General features: G+C 37.6%; 1 protein-coding gene and 1 pseudogene across 1 annotated transcript; both read right to left on the bottom strand.

Moving 5' to 3' along the window:
• Window positions 1-9756: 9756 nt before the first annotated feature.
• LOC130720109 (uncharacterized) lies at window positions 9757-11806 on the bottom strand. Its single transcript, XM_057570723.1, has 9 exons — window positions 11683-11806; window positions 11512-11608; window positions 11276-11397; window positions 11101-11203; window positions 10900-11035; window positions 10663-10817; window positions 10459-10576; window positions 10124-10315; window positions 9757-10020 (listed from the first exon to the last, which is right to left on the bottom strand). The coding sequence occupies exons 2-9, from the start codon at window positions 11604-11606 to the stop codon at window positions 9772-9774; spliced, it is 1170 nt and encodes a 389-aa protein (XP_057426706.1). The 5' UTR covers window positions 11607-11608; window positions 11683-11806; the 3' UTR covers window positions 9757-9771.
• A 5567-nt stretch (window positions 11807-17373) lies between these two features.
• LOC130720201 (replication protein A 70 kDa DNA-binding subunit C-like) lies at window positions 17374-19587 on the bottom strand (annotated as a pseudogene).
• Between the last annotated feature and the right edge of the window lie 348 nt (window positions 19588-19935).

Here is a 19935-nt window from a genome sequence, read left to right as displayed (position 1 = left end):
TCAACAAGTAGATAATGGACAAAGCGGCAAAAAGACTTTTCGAATTCACCATATCCCTTTTCACGGCCACTTCATGAAAACAACACTTCAAAAGGCAGACACCTTGCCCCTAACCTGTCAATTTACCCAAAAATCAGCAGCACCTTTACAACCTGAAACTTACCCAAAATACGAAACAGGGGAACACCACATATGCCAGATCCTTCTAAGGCTAACAAAATCTTCCCTTATTGACATTCCGAATGCAAACCACACGTGTATATAACAGAAGCCAATGTCAAATCCTTTTCAAAGTTTTTCCACACAAAAAGCCCAATCACTATTATATAAAATAAAAGAAAATAAAACAAGATCACAATTTATTTATATATCAATTAAAAAAAGTTGTCTTAAAATTGGAAAATATCTTTTTATGTAAATACCATTAATTACTAACTAATAAATAATAAACATAAACTTCACTACAAAATAATTTATCAAATATAGTAAAAAATAAAAAAATCTCAAAAAAGGTATTTGATGTTCACTATATCACATGTTTTATTTTAAATATTCTTTAAATATATTGTTTGATCTATAAATATCATATTGAAAATAACTTCAAGAATTATAATAACAAATAATTATAACCAAGGAAAATAAATTTAAATTCTAGTAAATAAAATTTTACAATATACAAGTTCTAACATATTATAATTTTAAAAGTTAAATCGTTTCATTGTTGATAAAAAAATAAATAATGCTATTATAACTTATACTACCAATTTTTTAATTAATATAAAATATTTAAATTTCACTTAATTGTTTCCAAATTATAAAAAAAAGTTAATCACTAATCTTTTAATGCTATTCTAATAATAGTTATTCAAATAACTAAACTAAACTATTAGTATTATTTTTATTAAATATTTTTATATTAACAAATAAATAATTATTAAAAATAATTTCAATATCCTGGATACTTAGATTGCAACAACCATATTTAAAAAAAAAATTGCCTAACTAACAACCCTGGCCAGATGATATATTAATTACACACGATATAACTGAAAAAAACACATATAAATTAAATAAATAAATATCAAATCTAAATAAAATATCCTTATAACAATTATACGCATTCGATCGTTTTTAATCAAATCCCAAACAAAATAAAAAACCATAAAATATATTTTAACCTTATTTGCTTTATCGAACAAATCAAAATATGAACTACTTATAAAACAAAGATATAAATAAAAATTACAAAGGTTAAATAAAATATAATGGTCCATGACTCAACATATTATCTCCCTTTATTATCTTTATCAGATGACATCTACAAATCCAGATACAATAGTCTTATAATTCTTAAAATGTAGAAAACTAAAAACTTCCAATCCACATAGAAGGAAAATTACGGCATACAACTTTGATAACAAAATAAATTAGACAACTACAATATACAATAAACACCATACTCCATCTTTCTAAGAAATTTAAATACTAAATAGCTTACATTAGATACTTCCAACATCAACCCCAAAAAAATACAAATCTATAGTACTGAATATTACTCCAACCTAACACTCCAAGTAATTTGATATCACCTAAATCTTCCTTGCCTTCACATCAGCACAATTGTTCTCACAACCTTCATCATCATCCTTAGAAGATCCCTCAACAGACAACCTTTTGCATGGTAACAAAGATTTTCCAATAATAGAATTAGAGGCCTCACTTCCACCTTCTGTGCTTACAAAATGTTGAACAACATCTTCGGTTTTATCAAATTCAAAAGCTAAACCCCCACAAGAAATATTTGCCTGCATTCACCAAAGAATATAAAAACTTAAACTAACATACAGATAATTAAAAACACCAACTGCACTTTAGATTTCATACTAATCAATCAGCATACCACTGCCTTTTTTTCACAAAAAGAAGAAGCTTCATATGCTTCCCATATGTCATAGTAATTAAACACTATGGACCTGCCGAAATCACACACTTCATAAACATTGCAATAGTTTTCATCGACATTAAGACAGAGTCCATTATGTCCCATTGGTTCATAGAAAGAACACACATAATCCAAATCCTTCAAGTCCTAAACATCCAAACACCTCAATCAATTAGTGCATCAAACAAACAAACTTCAAATGACAAGACTATACCCAAATCTAGAATTAACAATCCATTTTCCACCAGCAAAATACCTGAATTGGATATATCACTCTAATTTCATCAATCTTTGGATACGAAGAATTCAGAAAAGATAGATCACCCACAGGTCCACCAACATCTATACCACTTGCAAGAATCCTATACAAATATGGTTGAATACATTAATCAGTATTTTCAAATACAATAAAATAAAATTATTTACATTTGATTAATCAAATCAAAAACTTTTTGCATACCTCTTCTTAAACGATATAACTTCGTCAATATCAGCATTTAAGCTAATTTTAGCAGCAGGTATCAATGTCTGAAGCAAATTTGCACCTACAGCGAGTAAAAAATTTATGCACCAATTGACCAACCATCTATATCTCAAAATAAGCATAAATTAAATACAAAGCCATGAAAGAAACTGGTGTTCAAACAATCAACAAACCAGTTAAACTTACGTCTGCATTTCTTAATCTTGGCATATTGGACAACAACCACAGGCTTCTCATTGGTATGAATCAATAAATATTCAGTCACAATCCTCACACAGTCCCCAAGCACAAGAAATACAACTTTACCCCTATTAGAAATGTTATAAATTAAATGATATCAACACTTAACTAAACTAATTTTTAACATACAATTAGAAAGACTCTCTGAATAATCCCAAATATTAGAGAAATTACTTCTCATCAGATAACTCCATCATAATCATCTTCATTTCTTCCAATCCACCTAATTGAATTCTCTGAGTAGAAATAGCAGTTAACAACCCCACCATATCTGACATCAATAATCATAAAAATAAAATTACAACCAAAATAAAACAATTCTGCAAGTTATAAACATAAAAATCATGCAAATCAAGTAGTTAACTTACCAACTAAAAAATCAGTTTGAATTTCAGGACAATTAAGATCTTCAGAAGATGAAAGTGACAATCCTGACATTGGAATCAAATTGCAGTCCGACTCAATAACCTTCGTTTTCCCACTAAATAATAACCTATACGCATGCTTAGTAGCACGGAATGATCCTTTAGCAGGCAAAACAATCAAAAAGGATATCTCATACACACTGCCTTCAACAAATTGGTGAGCCCACTTACGGAACATGGCCTTCCCTAAAGATGCTTGTATTTTATCTCCCTAATTAAAATAGAGGTTAGGCAATATTATTCAACTCTAATAGCTAAATAGTAAAATATGAAAAAGCTAAATTATACATACATTGTGGTCCATAAAAACCATCTCCAAAGTAGATGGTGCTTCATTTATAAGAACAGCAGGTAAAAACCACCTACGAATAACTCTCACTTTTATTTTCCATTTGGAGCTCGGTGGGCAGAGGTCAACCACTCTATCAAATGCATTCATAATTCCCAGAAACTTAGACAAAATAGGATTTCAAATGGTAATATGATAAAAATGAGGATCTCACTTGTCTGCCATTGACACCAGCTTATAAACGACTTTCTTAAACTCTTTCCATTAAAGTTAAATTGCTAGAAAAAGTAATTTTAAATAGAAAAACACTTTTTCTGACTAAAAGGAGATACACAATTTCAAATGATCTAATATAGAAAGACCAAAAATAAATTTTGCACTGAGTGTCACTTGACTACTCACCTTTAGCAGTACCAACCTATAAAACAGTTTTCTATACAAGAAAAAGGTAACCCATGGCAGAAATGTCACAGTTAAGTACAATATGATGTGAACAATTATGGTACTCTAACGTGTTTTTCTGAGTCTGCTATTTACAGGCTGTGACCTTGATTCTGTCTCACACAAATCAGAAGCACTGTGCATAAAGAGTGACCCAAGCAACGCTTTCGCATTCGCCATGTTCACTCTGACCAGTCAAAGCTAGTTGAGAAGTTTGCAGATTTAAGCATTAATACTTCTGACAAAGGCAAAGCTCCAGAGGAAGCTGAGCCAGAGGAAGATGAACCAGAAGAAAAAGCTGGTCCCTCTGATTCACAAACTCTGAAGGTAAAGTATCACTTTATTAAAATTATGTACAAAAGGGCGTACTTCTTCTGAAGTTTGTTGATACTGACCATCAATGGGCAGATATCTTTACAAAGCCCTTAGCAGAGGATAGATTTAATTTTATTCTGAAAAATCTGAACATGGACTTTTGTCCAGAGTGAAGATGGATTAGAACCTCTGACTATGATACTTCTTGATCAGAAGATGTCTAGTCCAGAAGGTAACTCAATCAGAGTGTGTGTACCCATTGGTATTGACTCTGAGTCTGAGACAGTAACACGTGTGTCAGTATCTCTGATTCATAGTTCCTTGTGCCCGTGTGACAGTCTGTCATGATGCGTGTAGATGTGCTTCTCTCCTGTGTGTGATACGTGTATTTACTGTTACTATCATGTCTTTAATTTTTAACCGTTGATCTTAAAATGCTTTTTGAATCAACGGTTACTTAATAAAACCCACTATACAGACACGATCTCCTACACTTTCGGTTTTTACTCTCTCTCTCTTGTATTTTCAAAACCGCTTACCCTCGATTTCTCTCTCGCTCTCTATTCATCTTCAACCTTCATCTTCTACCCAAAACCTTCAACCTCTTCAACAATGGTGAGACAAACCAGAAGAGATACTGCAGAAGCAACCCAGTTCCCTCATATGGTAGTTGGTCAAGCTACAGGCCAATTGGGCCCTGAAGCTCCTGTTCAAGATCAAGCTCAAGAGCAGACTATTCCGATTGCAGAACGGGGTTGTGCCGTTCACTGCGTATACGCTCCTGAGGAACTTCAAGTACTGGCAGAATGGAGATTTGATCTCGACAATCTTGCTACAAATGGGTATGATCTTCGTCCTGAAGTTCAAGCTCAAGGCTGGGAAAACTACTTCAACAGGCTTCGAGGACCGGTGTATGACAAATTGATTAAGGAATTCTGGAAGCACGCCGACTGCGATGATACTCAGGTGGTATCTCACATTCTTGGAAGGAAGATCATCATTACTGAGAAGTCCTTCGTGAATCTGCTGGGTCCAGAAACTGCTCGTGGGTATCGATTCCAATTCACTGAATCGAAGCTGAAACCCCAAACAAAGGATAAGACCAACAAGGCCCTGTACACCAACTACAAACCGGGCAAGACTAATTACAAAGTGATGGATTTTCATCCCAAGCTCAGAATCTGGCACAAGATTCTGCTGAACTGCATCAACCAGAGGCCAAAAGGCAGTTCCCCAGACTACATCAATTTCTGCCAGAAAGCAATGCTGGTCTTCATCCAAGACAAGAGGAAACTCTGCCTCCCTTTCTTCTTGTTCTCTTACCTGAAGGAATGTATCCGGAAGTCAAGGACTACTGCCTCCATCAAGTCCGCAATCAAGTATATCCCTTTTGGGAGATTGCTGTCTGATATCTTCATTGAGAGCGGCCTCATTCAAGATCTAGTCGATGCTGGATGCACAGAGGATCTGACCACTATTGTCAGTGATGTCTTCACTGCAAATTCCCTGAAGAAGATGGGTCTTGTCCAAAAGAAGATTGCTCCTGCCCGTGAAGACACATCTTTTGAAATCAGAAGAAGAAGAGTCCCTGTGAATGACTTTCCCTTGTGGACCCAGGCAGACAACCCTGAAGCTATCAGGTGTTTCGTTGAAGATCTGAGGAGTCAAGGCTTTGAGATTGATGTTGATGAATTCTTCAGAATGCTGCCTCCTGCACCGGAGTTTGATCCTCCTCTCACGAAGAAGGGTCAGAGGAAGATGATCTTAGAAGAATCCTCTGAGGAATCAGATGTCCCTCTGAACAAAGGGAAGAAGGCTGGTCAATCCAAGAGAAAACATGATGAAACCAGCAAGCCTGATGATGGTGACGATGGTGATAATGACGATGGTCCTCCTTCTCCCAAGAAGCAGAAGAAGCAGGTCAGAATAGTGGTGAAGCCTACCCGGGTGGAACCAGCTGCTGAAGTGATCAGAAGGGTTGAAACTCCTGCCAGAGTGACTAGATCATCAGCACAATCAAGTAAGTCTGCAGTTGCTTCTGATGATGATTTGAATTTATTTGATGCACTCCCCATCTCTGCCTTGCTCAAACAATCTTCAAATCCACTCACTCCCATTCCTGAGTCCCAACCAGCTGCACAAACCACCTCTCCACCACATTCCCCAAGGTCTTCATTTTTCCAACCTTCTCCAAATGAAGCACCTCTTTGGAATATGCTTCAGAACCAACCCACCGGACCCTCTGCTCCAACCTCACCTATTACCATCCAGTATAACCCATTAACTTCTGAACCCATCATCCATGAACAACCAAAGCCCAACCAAACAGAACCTGGACCCAGAACCTCTGATCACTCTGTCCCAAGAGCATCAGAACGTCTGGCTCCCAGAACTACTGATACAGACTCTTCCACAGCCTATACACCTGTATCCTTCCCAATTAATGTTGCTGACTCTTCTCCCTCCAATAACTCTGAATCCATTAGAAAATTCATGGAGGTCAGAAAAGAAAAGGTGTCTACCTTAGAAGAGTACTATCTCACTTGTCCAAGCCCTAGGAGATATCCTGGCCCTAGACCTGAACGTCTAGTAGACCCAGATGAACCTATCTTGGCCAATCCTTTACATGAGGCAGACCCTTTGGCTCAACAAGTTCAACCTGCCCCTGACCAACAAGAGCCAGTTCAACCAGAACCCGAACCAGAACAATCTGTGTCTAACCACTCTTCGGTTAGATCACCAAACCCTCTGGTTGCAACTTCTGAACCATACCTTGGAGCCTCTGAACCTCATGTCCAACACATTGGCTCTCCACAAGGTGCCTCTGAAGCTCATAGCAGCAATCATCCAGCCTCTCCTGAAACCAACCTCTCTATAATTCCTTACACTCACCTCCGACCCACATCTCTCTCTGAGTGCATCAATATTTTCCATCATGAAGCTTCTTTGATGCTACGCAATGTGCAAGGTCAGACTGACCTAAGCGAAAATGCTGACTATGTGGCTGAAGAGTGGCACAGCCTGAGCACTTGGCTAGTGGCTCAAGTTCCAGTTATGATGCAGCTCCTGCATGCAGAGGGAAGTCAGAGGATCGAGGCTGCCAAGCAAAGGTTTGCTAGAAGGGTGGCTCTTCATGAACAAGAACAGAGACAGAAGCTTCTTGAAGCTATTGAAGAGGCCAGAAGAAAGCAAGAGCAAACAGAAGAAGCTGCACGTCTAGCCGCAGCTCAAGCTGAACAAGCCAGATTAGAGGCAGAGAGACTTGAAGCTGAAGCTGAAGCCCGTAGACTGGCACCAGTGGTTTTTACTCCGGTTGCTTCTGCTTCCACTCCTGCTAATCAAGCTGCTCAGAATGTTCCTTCCAGATCTACTCATTCAAGCTCGTCCAGACTCGACACCGTGGAACAACGTCTTAATACTCATGAGTCTATGCTGGTCGAAATGAAGCAAATGATGATGGAACTTCTGCGTCGATCTGATAAACCCTAGCTTTAGAATCTCTTCGCTTTTATTTTTTCTTTAACTTCGTTTTATTTCGTTAATTTCTGTTTCCTTCTTTTTAATTACTTTACTTTGGTCGTTTGTGATTATCTATGCATATAAATATATCTGACATTATGTTTGCAAAATTTTCTTTATTCATAATAAACTGCGTTTACATCATACATTTTTTTCTTTTTCCTAAAATCCTAGAATGGAGGATCCCTCCTCATTCTTCTGCACTCTTGGCGCTGCTCTGACCTCTCCTTCTCCAGACGATCCAGTGAATACTGGATGTTGTTAAGATTGACGTTCAGCTCATCCCTCTCCATAATTTCTTCTGAAGTCTTGAGCTTCTTCTCTATAATTTCTTTCTCTTCCAGCAGCTTCAGTTCGAGCTGGCTGAGTTCTTGCACTTCCTCCACGAAGGCAAGAAATTCCCTCAAGTCTTTCTTCAGCTCTGGATGCAGGTCCTTCTCCAACAGTGTCCGTGTTAGCTCTGAGATGGTTGTTGTACCCTCTGGATGCCTAATGTTGAGGAACAAGTCCTCCTCAAAGGCTTTCTTTCTCAGCTCTTCTAGTGCTACCATGTATGATGCCATATTTCCTTTGTTGAAAGTGCTCGAGTTGTGAAGCTGACCCCTTTCTCCATCGCTTTATATAGGCTTCACTTTCTCTCTGAAAGTTAATGCTCCTACAGTTTCTCGAGGTTAAGTTCTTGGTAACTGACCCTTTTCTTTACTCCCTTGGCCGGTGGTAAACGTTTTCTTGTGCATTAACTCTTCTATTTATTTCGCCTAACTCTGATTCATGCATCGTTTTGGTTTTCTTCAAACTTAGACCTTCTCTAAGGGGGAGTACCTTGTACTTCAAGCTAAGTTTTTCACACCCCAAGCTTTTTGCTTATGACAAAAAGGGGGAGTACAACCCAGTTTTTGATGTGTAAGATGTGTTAGTGTGATTTATTTTTCTTTTGGAGAATTTAAGAGTTCCACCTTTATGACCATAGATGTGTCACTGGGCAAATACAAGGAATACATTTCACTTCTTCTGAAGTGATTTTAGTTTGACTCTGATACCCAATACTCTGATACCTTGTCCGTTTGACTCTGATACCCAATACTCTGATACCTTGTCCGTTGACTCTGATTACTTATGCGCTCTGATTAAACTATTTCATCTATGTCATAAGTTATTCACTCTGAACTCTAATATTATTTATCTCAGAATCTAGACTTTTCTAATGTTTTCATCAAGTATAAGATTCAGGGGGAGCTAAGCTCAGAATCAAGCAGTAACTTGAATTCAGAAAGAGCAAAAAAAACTATTCACATCAGGATAAGTTTTATTCTATATCCCTAAACTCTGAGTGAATTCAGTTTATTGTTTAAGAATTGTTCATCAAAAATCTTAGTTTTGTCATCATCAAAAAGGGGGAGATGGTAAGATCAAGCACTGTGCATAAAGATTGACCCAAGCAACGCTTTCGCATTCTCAATGTTCACTCTGAACAGTTGAAAAGCTTCAGAAGATCTGGAGTCTTACAAACTCTGATATGGAACCAGCCACCAGAAGTTCTGAAGATCCAGAAGATCTGACAACCAAAAGACTCTGACGATTCAGAAGCTCTGATGGTGTAGAAGAGTCTGACAATACAGACTCTGAAGAGTGAAGGCTCTGATGTTCAGATGCAAGAAACTCGGAAGACCATGTACTTCCCTCTGAGTTCAGAATCAGAATCAGAAGATACAACGGTCAAAGGATCTGTGCTTTCCCTCTGACTCTGATCAATCAGCTTCACAATGTAAATATATTGTATTTTAACCAATTAAACATTAAACATTATTTCTAATTATAATGTTCTTCTATTGTACACTAACCAAATATAGAAAATATAAAAAGTCACAAAGAATACACAACAACATATTTCATTAATTAACAACTGCAAACCAGTGCAAGTTACATAACCATAGTACTTAGTAACATACTTAGAAAAATACTTAACCACAACACCAAACTCCTATTTTACAATAGGCCAGAACTCCCAAAATATACCCATGCCATTATCATCACACAAACCACAAAAGAGAAACCACCAAACTGCTAGGTGACCCATAGATCAAAAGAAGCACACTACACTGGTTATTATTTCATACTAATATAACTCCTTCTTCTCCACTTTGACATTCTTCATCTTCAGTTTAGGAACAGTTGGAGGTTTCTTACAATCTTCATCAGCCTTCCTCTTGAAAATGTTAGCAGAGCTTCCCACATATGAAGGATCACTACCAAGAGAAGGGGTTAGAACCTCAGGGGATAAAACCACACAGGACTCAGAGGGGTCCTCAACTGCTACCTTATCTCCAGCAGAATTAACAACAGTCAAAGGAGTGGGGCACCTAGCCTAAACATCATCAAAATATATCATCAGTCAGAAATCAATTCCAAATTCCAAATAAACAAAAGAAAACCCATTGAAAACAAAATTAATCTATTCAATGGTTTACCAAATTTGAAGTCTGGGAAGCAGAAATTGCCTTAAAGGCTTCTATAATAGAAGGATCATCACAAATACGCTTCACACAATAAGAGTCATCAAACTGGAAAAAATTATTAGATTTCTTCTCCACCTTAAACAGCAATTCTTTCCCTACCAATTGTTCTTCCATCAAGGGAGTAATCTCAGCAGATTTAGGATCCTACAATAATAAAATGAAATTCATTCATTCATTATACACAAGAACAAAATATATTAAAATAAGCATTCACATCTGCCACAAATTGTGTTCCATGTTATTATTTACTTGCGAGTTATCTAATCTGACAAAAATAAAATGGATACCTTCAAATTTCCCAACATATCCTTGCAAGACTTCTTAATGAGATGATGAGCATCAGAGTCAAACAACAGAAAATTTCCAGAATCAGTGCCATCAAACACCTCAAGCTTAATCTTGTATCTAAAAAGCAAAAAATTGGTTGCTAACAATATCAAAAATTCAATTAAAGTTAACATTTTTCATATTTCAGGTCACAAGAACAGCACCTTGCAGAAACATCCATAACATGCTTACAGCAACCGGGGCAGAAATATAATCCATCATCAAAAGTCACAGCTTTGTGACACTTGCATGCAAAATACCACCATGGATCATCTTGCAACAAACCAACCACAGTTCCATAAACAATAAACAATCCATCCTGCAAACAAACCAGAGAAATAACCCTATTAACTTTGCACAACCAATAACCTTAAATCTGGAAAACAAAAATAGCAAAATACCTCAGTAGTTTCATTCAAAGCACATATAGTTTTCTTAGGATAGTTGTTCATAAAATCTTCAAAAATTGGAACAGAAGGATTAGGAGAAATAATATGCCCCACAGGTTGATTGGGCTGCATATTAAGGCCAGATATGCTACAATAAAACAAAAGACAAATCAGAAAATTCAGAAACAAGTCAACCTAAAAATTACAAATAACAAACATCTCAAAACTAATCGGTCCATCAAAGATTCAGCTTCAGCAACCTCAGGATTAAAGATAATCCTCGATGCTTTCATTACATTCTGAAGAACATTCTTACCTGTAATAAAAACAACAGAAATTAAGTGGAAATCCAATATGATTATCATTCCTTGTATAAATAAAAAAGTACCTCTAAATGACTTAAGCTTTGCAAGCTGGAGAACCACAACAGGCTTTTCCAAAGGATTAGAACTAAGGTAGTCCAATACAATCTGAACATACTCTCCAAAAAGGGCACACTCCAGTTTTCCTCTGTTAAAAAATAAAATAAACACACATATAAATACAAAATAGTAACAGGAAATAACTTACAACAGAAGGCTGAAGCAAATATTGAAATCCTTCTTAAATAACGATAGGCCATACTTGTCATCACTAATTTCAAGCAACATCATCTTTGTAACAATGTCATCCTTGACATAAGTCCTTTCCTCAGAGGTAGCTGTCAACAAACCAATCATATCTACATCGAAATATTTGGATGAGAAAATTTCAAACAAAATCTATAGCCTAGGCTCATTGTTAAAAAACACCCACCAACTAAGTATTCCGTCTGGAAGCCATCATCATTAAGTTAAGCAGAATCCTTCAGAGAAAATCCCCACCTTGGGATAATGCTACTCTCAGCTGGAATGATCTTAGTTTTAGGATTAAAAAGAATCCTAAAAGGATGATCAGTAGGTCGATAGGCACCCAAATTGGGGATCAAGTGAAAAAATGTAATGATATAAACATTTCCTTCCACGAATTGTTCACCCCACTTCCTAAACATGAGCTTCCTCACAGTTGCTTGGATTTTTCCACCCTAAAATGACACATAATATTACATTATTATCTGAAGTACAATCAAATAACAAAATCAATCTAAGGGACATGAAGAAAAATTAACATACATATTCAGCAAAAAAATCACAATATCACAATACTAACAATAAAAAAAAAAACAAAGCGTAAAAGAACAATATGATTATTTAGTGTAGAAAAATTTTGCTTCTTGCTTGCTCTATCGTGGTATGATAGGTTCACTTCTATACTTAACTGCATCTAGGCCAGATATATTATTTAGTGTTCACTTATGTGCTGTTAAGAGGATCCTAAGGTATCTGAAAGGCACCACTAACCTTGGCTTGATGTATAAGAAAACATCAGAGTATAAGCTTTCAGGTTATTGTGATGTTGATTATGCTGGAGATAGAACAGAGAGAAAAAGCACTTCTCGAAATTGTTAATTTCTGGGAAGCAATTTAGTCTCATGGGCAAGCAAGAGGCAATCAACAATTGCTCTATCAACTGCAGAGGCAGAATATATCTCAGCAGCAATATGCAGCACCCAGATGCTCTGGATGAAACATCAGCTGGAGGACTATCAGATCCTTGAGAGCAATATCCCAATCTATTGTGATAACACTGCTGCAATATCATTGAGTAAGAATCCTATCTTACATTCAAGGGCAAAGCACAAGTATCACTTTATTAGAGATTATGTACAGAAGGGCGTACTTCTTCTGAAGTTTATTGATACTGACCATCAATGGGCAGATATCTTTACAAAGCCCTTAGCAGAGGATAGATTTAATTTTATTCTGAAAAATCTGAATATGGACTTTTGTCCAGAGTGAAGATCGATCAGAACCTCTGACTATGATACTTCTTGATCAGAAGATGTCTAGTCCAGAAGGTAACTCCATCAGAGTGTATGTACCCATTGGTGCTGACTCTGAAGCTGAGACAGTAACACGTGTGTCAGTATCTCTGATGCATAGTTCCTTGTGCCCGTGTGACAGTCTGTCATGATGTGTGTACATGTGCTTCTCTCCTGTGTGTGATACGTGTATTTACTGTTACTATCATGTCTTTAATTTTTAACCGTTGATTTTAAATTTACCTTTTGATCAACAACGGTTATTTGACAAAACCCACTATACACACACGATCTCCTACACTTACGATTTTTACTCTCTCTCTTCTGTTTTTTCCAAAACCGCTTACCCACGATCTCTCTCTCGCTCTCTATTCATCTTTAACCTTCATCTTCTACCCAAAACCTTCAACCGCTCCAACAATGGTGAGACAAACCAGAAGTGAAGCCGCTGAAGCAACAAGTTTCCCTCAAATGGTAGTGGGTCAAGCTACAGGCCAAATGGGTCCTGAAGCTCCTGATCAAGGTCAAGAGCAAGTAATTCCGATTGCAGAACGGGCTTGTGCCGTTCATTGTGTGTATGCTCCTGAAGAACTTCAAGTACTGGCAGAATGGAGATTCGACCTAGACAATCTTGCTACAAATGGGTATGACATTCGTCCTGAAGTCCGTGTTCAAGGCTGGGAAAATTACTTCAACAGGCTTCGAGGACCGGTGTATGACAAATTGGTCAAGGAATTCTGGAAACACGCTGACTGCGATGACACTCAAGTGGTATCCCACGTTCTTGGAAGGAGGATCATAGTTACAGAGAAATCATTCGTGAACCTACTGGGTGCAGAGTATGCAAATGGGTATCGATTTCAACTCACTGAATCGATGCTGAAACCCAGAACGAAGGATGAGACCAACAAGGCCCTGTACACCACATACAAACCGGGCAAGACTGATTACAAGGTGCTGGACCTTCATCCCAAGCTCAGAATCTGGCACAAGATTCTGCTCAACTGTATCAACAAGAGACCAAAGGGCAGTTCCCCAGATTACATCAACTTCAACCAGAAGGCAATGTTGTTTTTCATCCAAGACAAGACGAAGATCTGCCTCCCCTTCTTCCTATTCTCTTACTTGAAGGAGTGTATCAAGAAGTCCAGAACTACTGCCTCCATCAAATCAGCAATCAAGTATATCCCTTTTGGAAGATTGCTATCAGATCTCTTCATTGAGAGCAACCTTGTGCAAGATCTGGTCAACGCCGGATGCATAGAGGATCTGACCACCATTGTCAGTGATGTCTTCACTGCCAATTCTCTAAAGAAGATGGGTCTGGTCAAGAACAAAATCGCCCCATCTCATGAAGACACATCTTCTGAAATCAGAAAGAGAAGGGTGCCTCTGAATGACTACCCTCTGTGGACACAGGCAGACAACCCAGAAGCTATTAGGTTCTATGTTGAAGACCTAAGGGCTCAAGGCTTTGAAATTGATCTAGATGAATTCTTCCGAAGACTGCCGCCAGCTCAAGAGTTTGACTCTCCTCCCAAGAGGAAAGTTAAGAGGAAGATGGTCTTAGAAGAATCCTCTGAGGAATCTGATGGCTCTCAGAAGAAGAAGAATAAGGCTGACCAGCCAAAGAGGAAACATGATGAAACCATCAAGCCTGATGCTGGTGGTGATGATAACATTGGTCCTAAGAAAAAGAAGAAACAAGTCAGACTTGTGGTTAAGCCTACAAATGTGGAACCTGCTGCTCAAGTGATCAGAAGGAATGAGACTCCTGTCAGAGTGACTCGGTCTTCAGCACGATCATCAAGTAAGTCTGCTATTGCTTCTCATGATGATTTAGATACATTTGATGCACTCCCCATCTCTGCTATGCTGAAACATTCCTCCAACCCACTCACTCCTATCCCAGAGTCCCAACCAGCCACACAAACCACTTCACCACCCAATTCACCAAGGTCTTCATTTTTCCAACCTTCTCCAAATGAAGCACCTCTCTGGAATATGCTTCAGAACCAACCTACCGGACCCTCTGATCCAACCTCACCTATCACCATCCAATACAACCCATTAACTTCTGAACCCATCATCCCTGACCAACCAGAACTTAACCAACCAGAACCTGAACACAGAACTTCTGATCACTCTGTCCCCAGAGCATCAGAACGTCTGGTTGCCAGAACCACTGATACAGATTCATCAAGTGTCTGGACACCTGTATCATTCCCAATCAATGTTGCTGACTCCTCCCCTTCCAACAACTCTGAATCCATTCGGAAATTCATGGAGGTCAGAAAAGAAAAGGTGTCTTCCCTAGAAGAGTATTACCTCACTTGTCCAAGCCCTAGGAGATATCCTGGCCCTAGACCTGAACATCTAGTTGACCCAGATGAAGCTATCTTGGCCAATCCTTTACATGAGGCAGACCCTTTAGCTCAACAGGCTCAACCTGACCCTATCCAACAAGAGCCAGTTCAACCAGACCCAGAACAATCTGTGTCTAACCACTCTTCGGTTAGATCACCCAATCCTCTGGTTGAAACCTCTGAACCTCACCTTGATGCATCTGTACAACATGTTCAAAACTTTAACATTGGCTCTCCTCAAGGTGTTTCTGAGGCACACAGCAGCAATCACCCAACCTCTCCAGACCAATACCTCTCCATAGTTCCCTACACTCACCTCAGACCCACCTCTCTCTCCGAGTGCATCAATGTGTTTAATCAAGAAGCTTCTTTGATGCTACGCAACGTGCAAGGTCACACTGACCTGAGTGAGAATCCTGACTCTGTTGCTGAGGAATGGGATAATCTGAGTACTTGGTTAGTTGCTCAGGTCCCTGCTATGATGAGTCATCTCATTGCTGAAAGGGATCAGAGTATAGCAGCTGCTAAGCAGAGGTTTGCCAGAAGAGTGGCTCTTCATGAACAACAACAGAGACATAAGCTTCTTGAAGCTATTGAAGAGGCCAGAAGAAAGAAAGAACAAGCAGAAGAAGCTGCACGTCAAACAGCAGCTCAAGCTGAACAAGCTCGGTTAGAGGCAGAAAGACTTGAAGCTAAAGCTGAAGCACTTAGATGCCAAGCACTTGCACCAATGGTTTTTACTCCTGTTGCTTCTGCTTCCATTCCAGCTCCTCAAGCTGCTCAGAATGTTCCTTCCAGTTCTACACAGTCAAGCTCGTCCAGACTCGACATCATGGAACAACGTCTTGATATTCATGAGTCCATGCTGATTGACATGAAGCAAATGATGATGGAACTTCTGCGTCGCACTGATAAACCTTAGCTTTAGGATCTCTTCGTTTTTCCCTCTTAACTTTGTTTGATTTTAACTTCTGTTTAATTTTTAGTTCTTTTTTTATTTTGCTTTGTTCGTTTGTGATTATATATGTATATGTATATGCATATATATATATATATATATATATATATATATATATTTGTCACTCTGTGCTTGCAAAATATTTTCTTTATTCATAATCATCATATGTTTACATCATACATTTTCTTTTTCTAAAGTCTATAATGGAGGATCCCTCCTCATTCTTCTGCACTCCTGGCGCTGCTCTGACCTCTTCTTCTCCAGACGATCCAGTGAATACTGGATGTTGTTGAGACTGTCTTTTAGCTCATCCCTCTCCAGAGTTTCTTCTGAAGTCTTGAGCTTCTTTTCTATGATTTCTTTCTCTTCCAGCAGCTTCAGTTCAAACTGGCTGAGCTCTTGTACTTCCTCCACAAAGGCAAGGAATTCCTCTAACGACTCTGACGACTCAGAAGCTCTAATGGTGTAGAAGACTCTGACAATCCAGACTCTGAAGAGTGAAGGCTCTGATGTTCAGAAGCAAGAAGCTCGGAAGACCATGTACTTCCCTCTGAGTTGAGAATCAGAAGATACAACGGTCAGAGGATCTGTGCTTTCCCTCTGTCTCTGATCAATCAGCTTCACAATGTAAATATATTGTATTTTAACCAATTAAACATTAAACATTATTTCTAATTATAATGTTCTTCTATTGTACACTAACCAAATATAGAAAATATAAAAAGTCACAAAGAATACACAACAACATATTTCATTAATTAACAACTGCAACATAGTTGCAAACCAGTGCAAGTTACATAACCATAGTACTTAGTAACATACTTAACCACAACACCAAACTCCTATTTTACAATAGGCCATAATAACTCCCAAAATATACCCATGCCATTATCATCACACATACCACAAAAGAGAAACCACCAAACTGCTAGATGACCCATAGATCAAAAGAAGCACACTACACTGGTTATTATTTCATACTAATATAACTACTTCTTCTCCACTTTGACATTCTTCATCTTTAGTTTAGGAACAGTTGGAGGTTTCTTACAATCTTCATCAGCCTTCCTCTTGAAAATGTTAGCAGAGCTTCCCACATATGAAGGATCACTACCAAGAGAAGGGGTTAGAACCTCAGGGATAAAACCACACAGGACTCAGAGGGGTCCTCAACTGCTACCTTATCTCCAGCAGAATTAACAACAGTCAAAGGAGTGGGGCACCTAGCCTAAACATCATCAAAATATATCATCAGTCAGAAATCAATTCCAAATTCCAAATAAACACAAGAAAACCCATTGAAAACAAAATTAATCTATTCAATGGTTTACCAAATTTGAAGTCTGGGCAGCAGAAATTGCCTTAAAGGCTTCTATAATAGAAGGATCATCACAAATACGCTTCACACAATAAGAGTCATCAAACTGGAAAAAATTATTAGATTTCTTCTCCACCTTAAACAGCAATTCTTTCCCTACCAATTGTTCTTCCATCAAGGGAGTAATCTCAGCAGATTTAGGATCCTACAATAAGAAAATGAAATTCATTCATTATACACAAGAACAAAATATATTAAAATAAGCATTCACATCTGCCACAAATTGTGTTCCATGTTATTATTTACTTGCGGGTTATCCAATCTGACAAAAATAAAATGGATACCTTCAAATTTCCCAACATATCCTTGCAAGACTTCTTAATGAGATGATGAGCATCAGAGTCAAACAACAAAAAATTTCCAGAATCAGTGCCATCAAACACCTCAAGCTTAATCTTGTATCTACAAAGCAAAAAATTGGTTACTAAAAATATCAAAAATTCAATTAAAGTTAACACTATTCATATTTCAGGTCACAAGAACAGCACCTTGCAGAAACATCCATAACATGCTTACAGCAACCGGGGCAGAAATATAATCCATCATCAAAAGTCACAGCTTTGTGACACTTGCATGCAAAATACCACCATGGATCATCTTGCAACAACCCAACCACAGTTCCATAAACAATAAACAATCCATCCTGCAAACAAACCAGAGAAATAACCCTATTAACTTTGCACAACCAATAACCTTAAATCTGGAAAACAAAAATAGCAAAATACCTCAGTAGTTTCATTCAAAGCACATATAGTTTTCTTAGGATAGTTGTTCATAAAATCTTCAAAAATTGGAACAGAAGGATTAGGAGAAATAATATGCCCCACAGGTTGATTGGGCTGCATATTAAGGCCAGATATGCTACAATAAAACAAAAGACAAATCAGAAAATTCAGAAACAAGTCAACCTAAAAATTACAAATAACAAACATCTCAAAACTAACCGGTCCATCAAAGATTCAGCTTCAGCAACCTCAGGATTAAAGATAATCCTCGATGCTTTCATTACATTCTGAAGAACATTCTTACCTGTAATAAAAACAACAGAAATTAAGTGGAAATCCAATATGATTATCATTCCTTGTATAAATAAAAAAGTACCTCTAAATGACTTAAGCTTTGCAAGCTGGAGAACCACAACAGGCTTTCCAAAGGATTAGAACTAAGGTAGTCCAATACAATCTGAACATACTCTCCAAAAAGGGCACACTCCAGTTTTCCTCTGTTAAAAAATAAAATAAACACACATATAAATACAAAATAGTAACAGGAAATAACTTACAACAGAAGGCTGAAGCAAATATTGAAATCCTTCTTAATAACGATAGGCCATACTTGTCATCACTAATTTCAAGCAACATCATCTTTGTAACAATGTCATCCTTGACATAAGTCCTTTCCTCAGAGGTAGCTGTCAACAAACCAATCATATCTACATCGAAATATTTGGATGAGAAAATTTCAAACAAAATCTATAGCCTAGGCTCATTGTTAAAAAACACCCACCAACTAAGTATTCCGTCTGGAAGCCATCATCATTAAGTTGAGCAGAATCCTTCAGAGAAAATCCCCACCTTGGGATAATGCTACTCTCAGCTGGAATGATCTTAGTTTTAGGATTAAAAAGAATCCTAAAAGGATGATCAGTAGGTCGATAGGCACCCAAATTGGGGATCAAGTGAAAAAATGTAATGATATAAACATTTCCTTCACGAATTGTTCACCCCACTTCCTAAACATGAGCTTCCTCACAGTTGCTTGGATTTTTCCACCCTAAAATGACACATAATATTACATTATTATCTGAAGTACAATCAAATAACAAAATCAATCTAAGGGACATGAAGAAAAATTAACATACATATTCAGCAAAAAAATCACAATATCACAATACTAACAATAAAAAAAAAAAAAACAAAGCGTAAAAGAACATCACACATACATGTTGATCCAGTAAAATCAACTCCATTGAAGCAGGTTTGTTTTCCCCAGCAAACCCATCAGCAATCCATAGTCGAACAACTCTCACTTTGATCCTCCAATTGTGATTTGGAGGGCACAGGGTCACAACGGGATCAATTGCAACAGACGATGCCATCAAAACCAAAAACGAATTACCAATTTAAAGACACAAATTTTTGTTCTCAGAATAATGTTGAACGTTTATGCCTGATATCCATTCAACACCAGTCCCTTTTATACCCATGATCAAAAGCAAATGAACCCCATAAAAGTTTTTTTCTCACAAAACATTAAAAAAGTTTTCCAAAAAGTTAACACCAACAAAAAGGTAAATGACAAAGATTTCCTCTAAAAGGTTCAGCAAAAAATCACTGATCACTTTTCTGAAGGTATGAAAAACGGTAGAAAGGGGGGTTTGAATAACGTTTTCAGTACAAAACTTCCACCTTAAAGATTTTGACAAATCTTTCGAGAACTTAAGTGC

The sequence above is a fragment of the Lotus japonicus genome, chromosome 5 (assembly GCF_012489685.1).
Source record: "Lotus japonicus ecotype B-129 chromosome 5, LjGifu_v1.2".
Taxonomy (NCBI): domain Eukaryota; kingdom Viridiplantae; phylum Streptophyta; class Magnoliopsida; order Fabales; family Fabaceae; genus Lotus; species Lotus japonicus.
The sequence above is the reverse complement of the archived record's forward strand: the minus strand, read 5'-3'. Positions and strand labels throughout refer to the sequence as shown.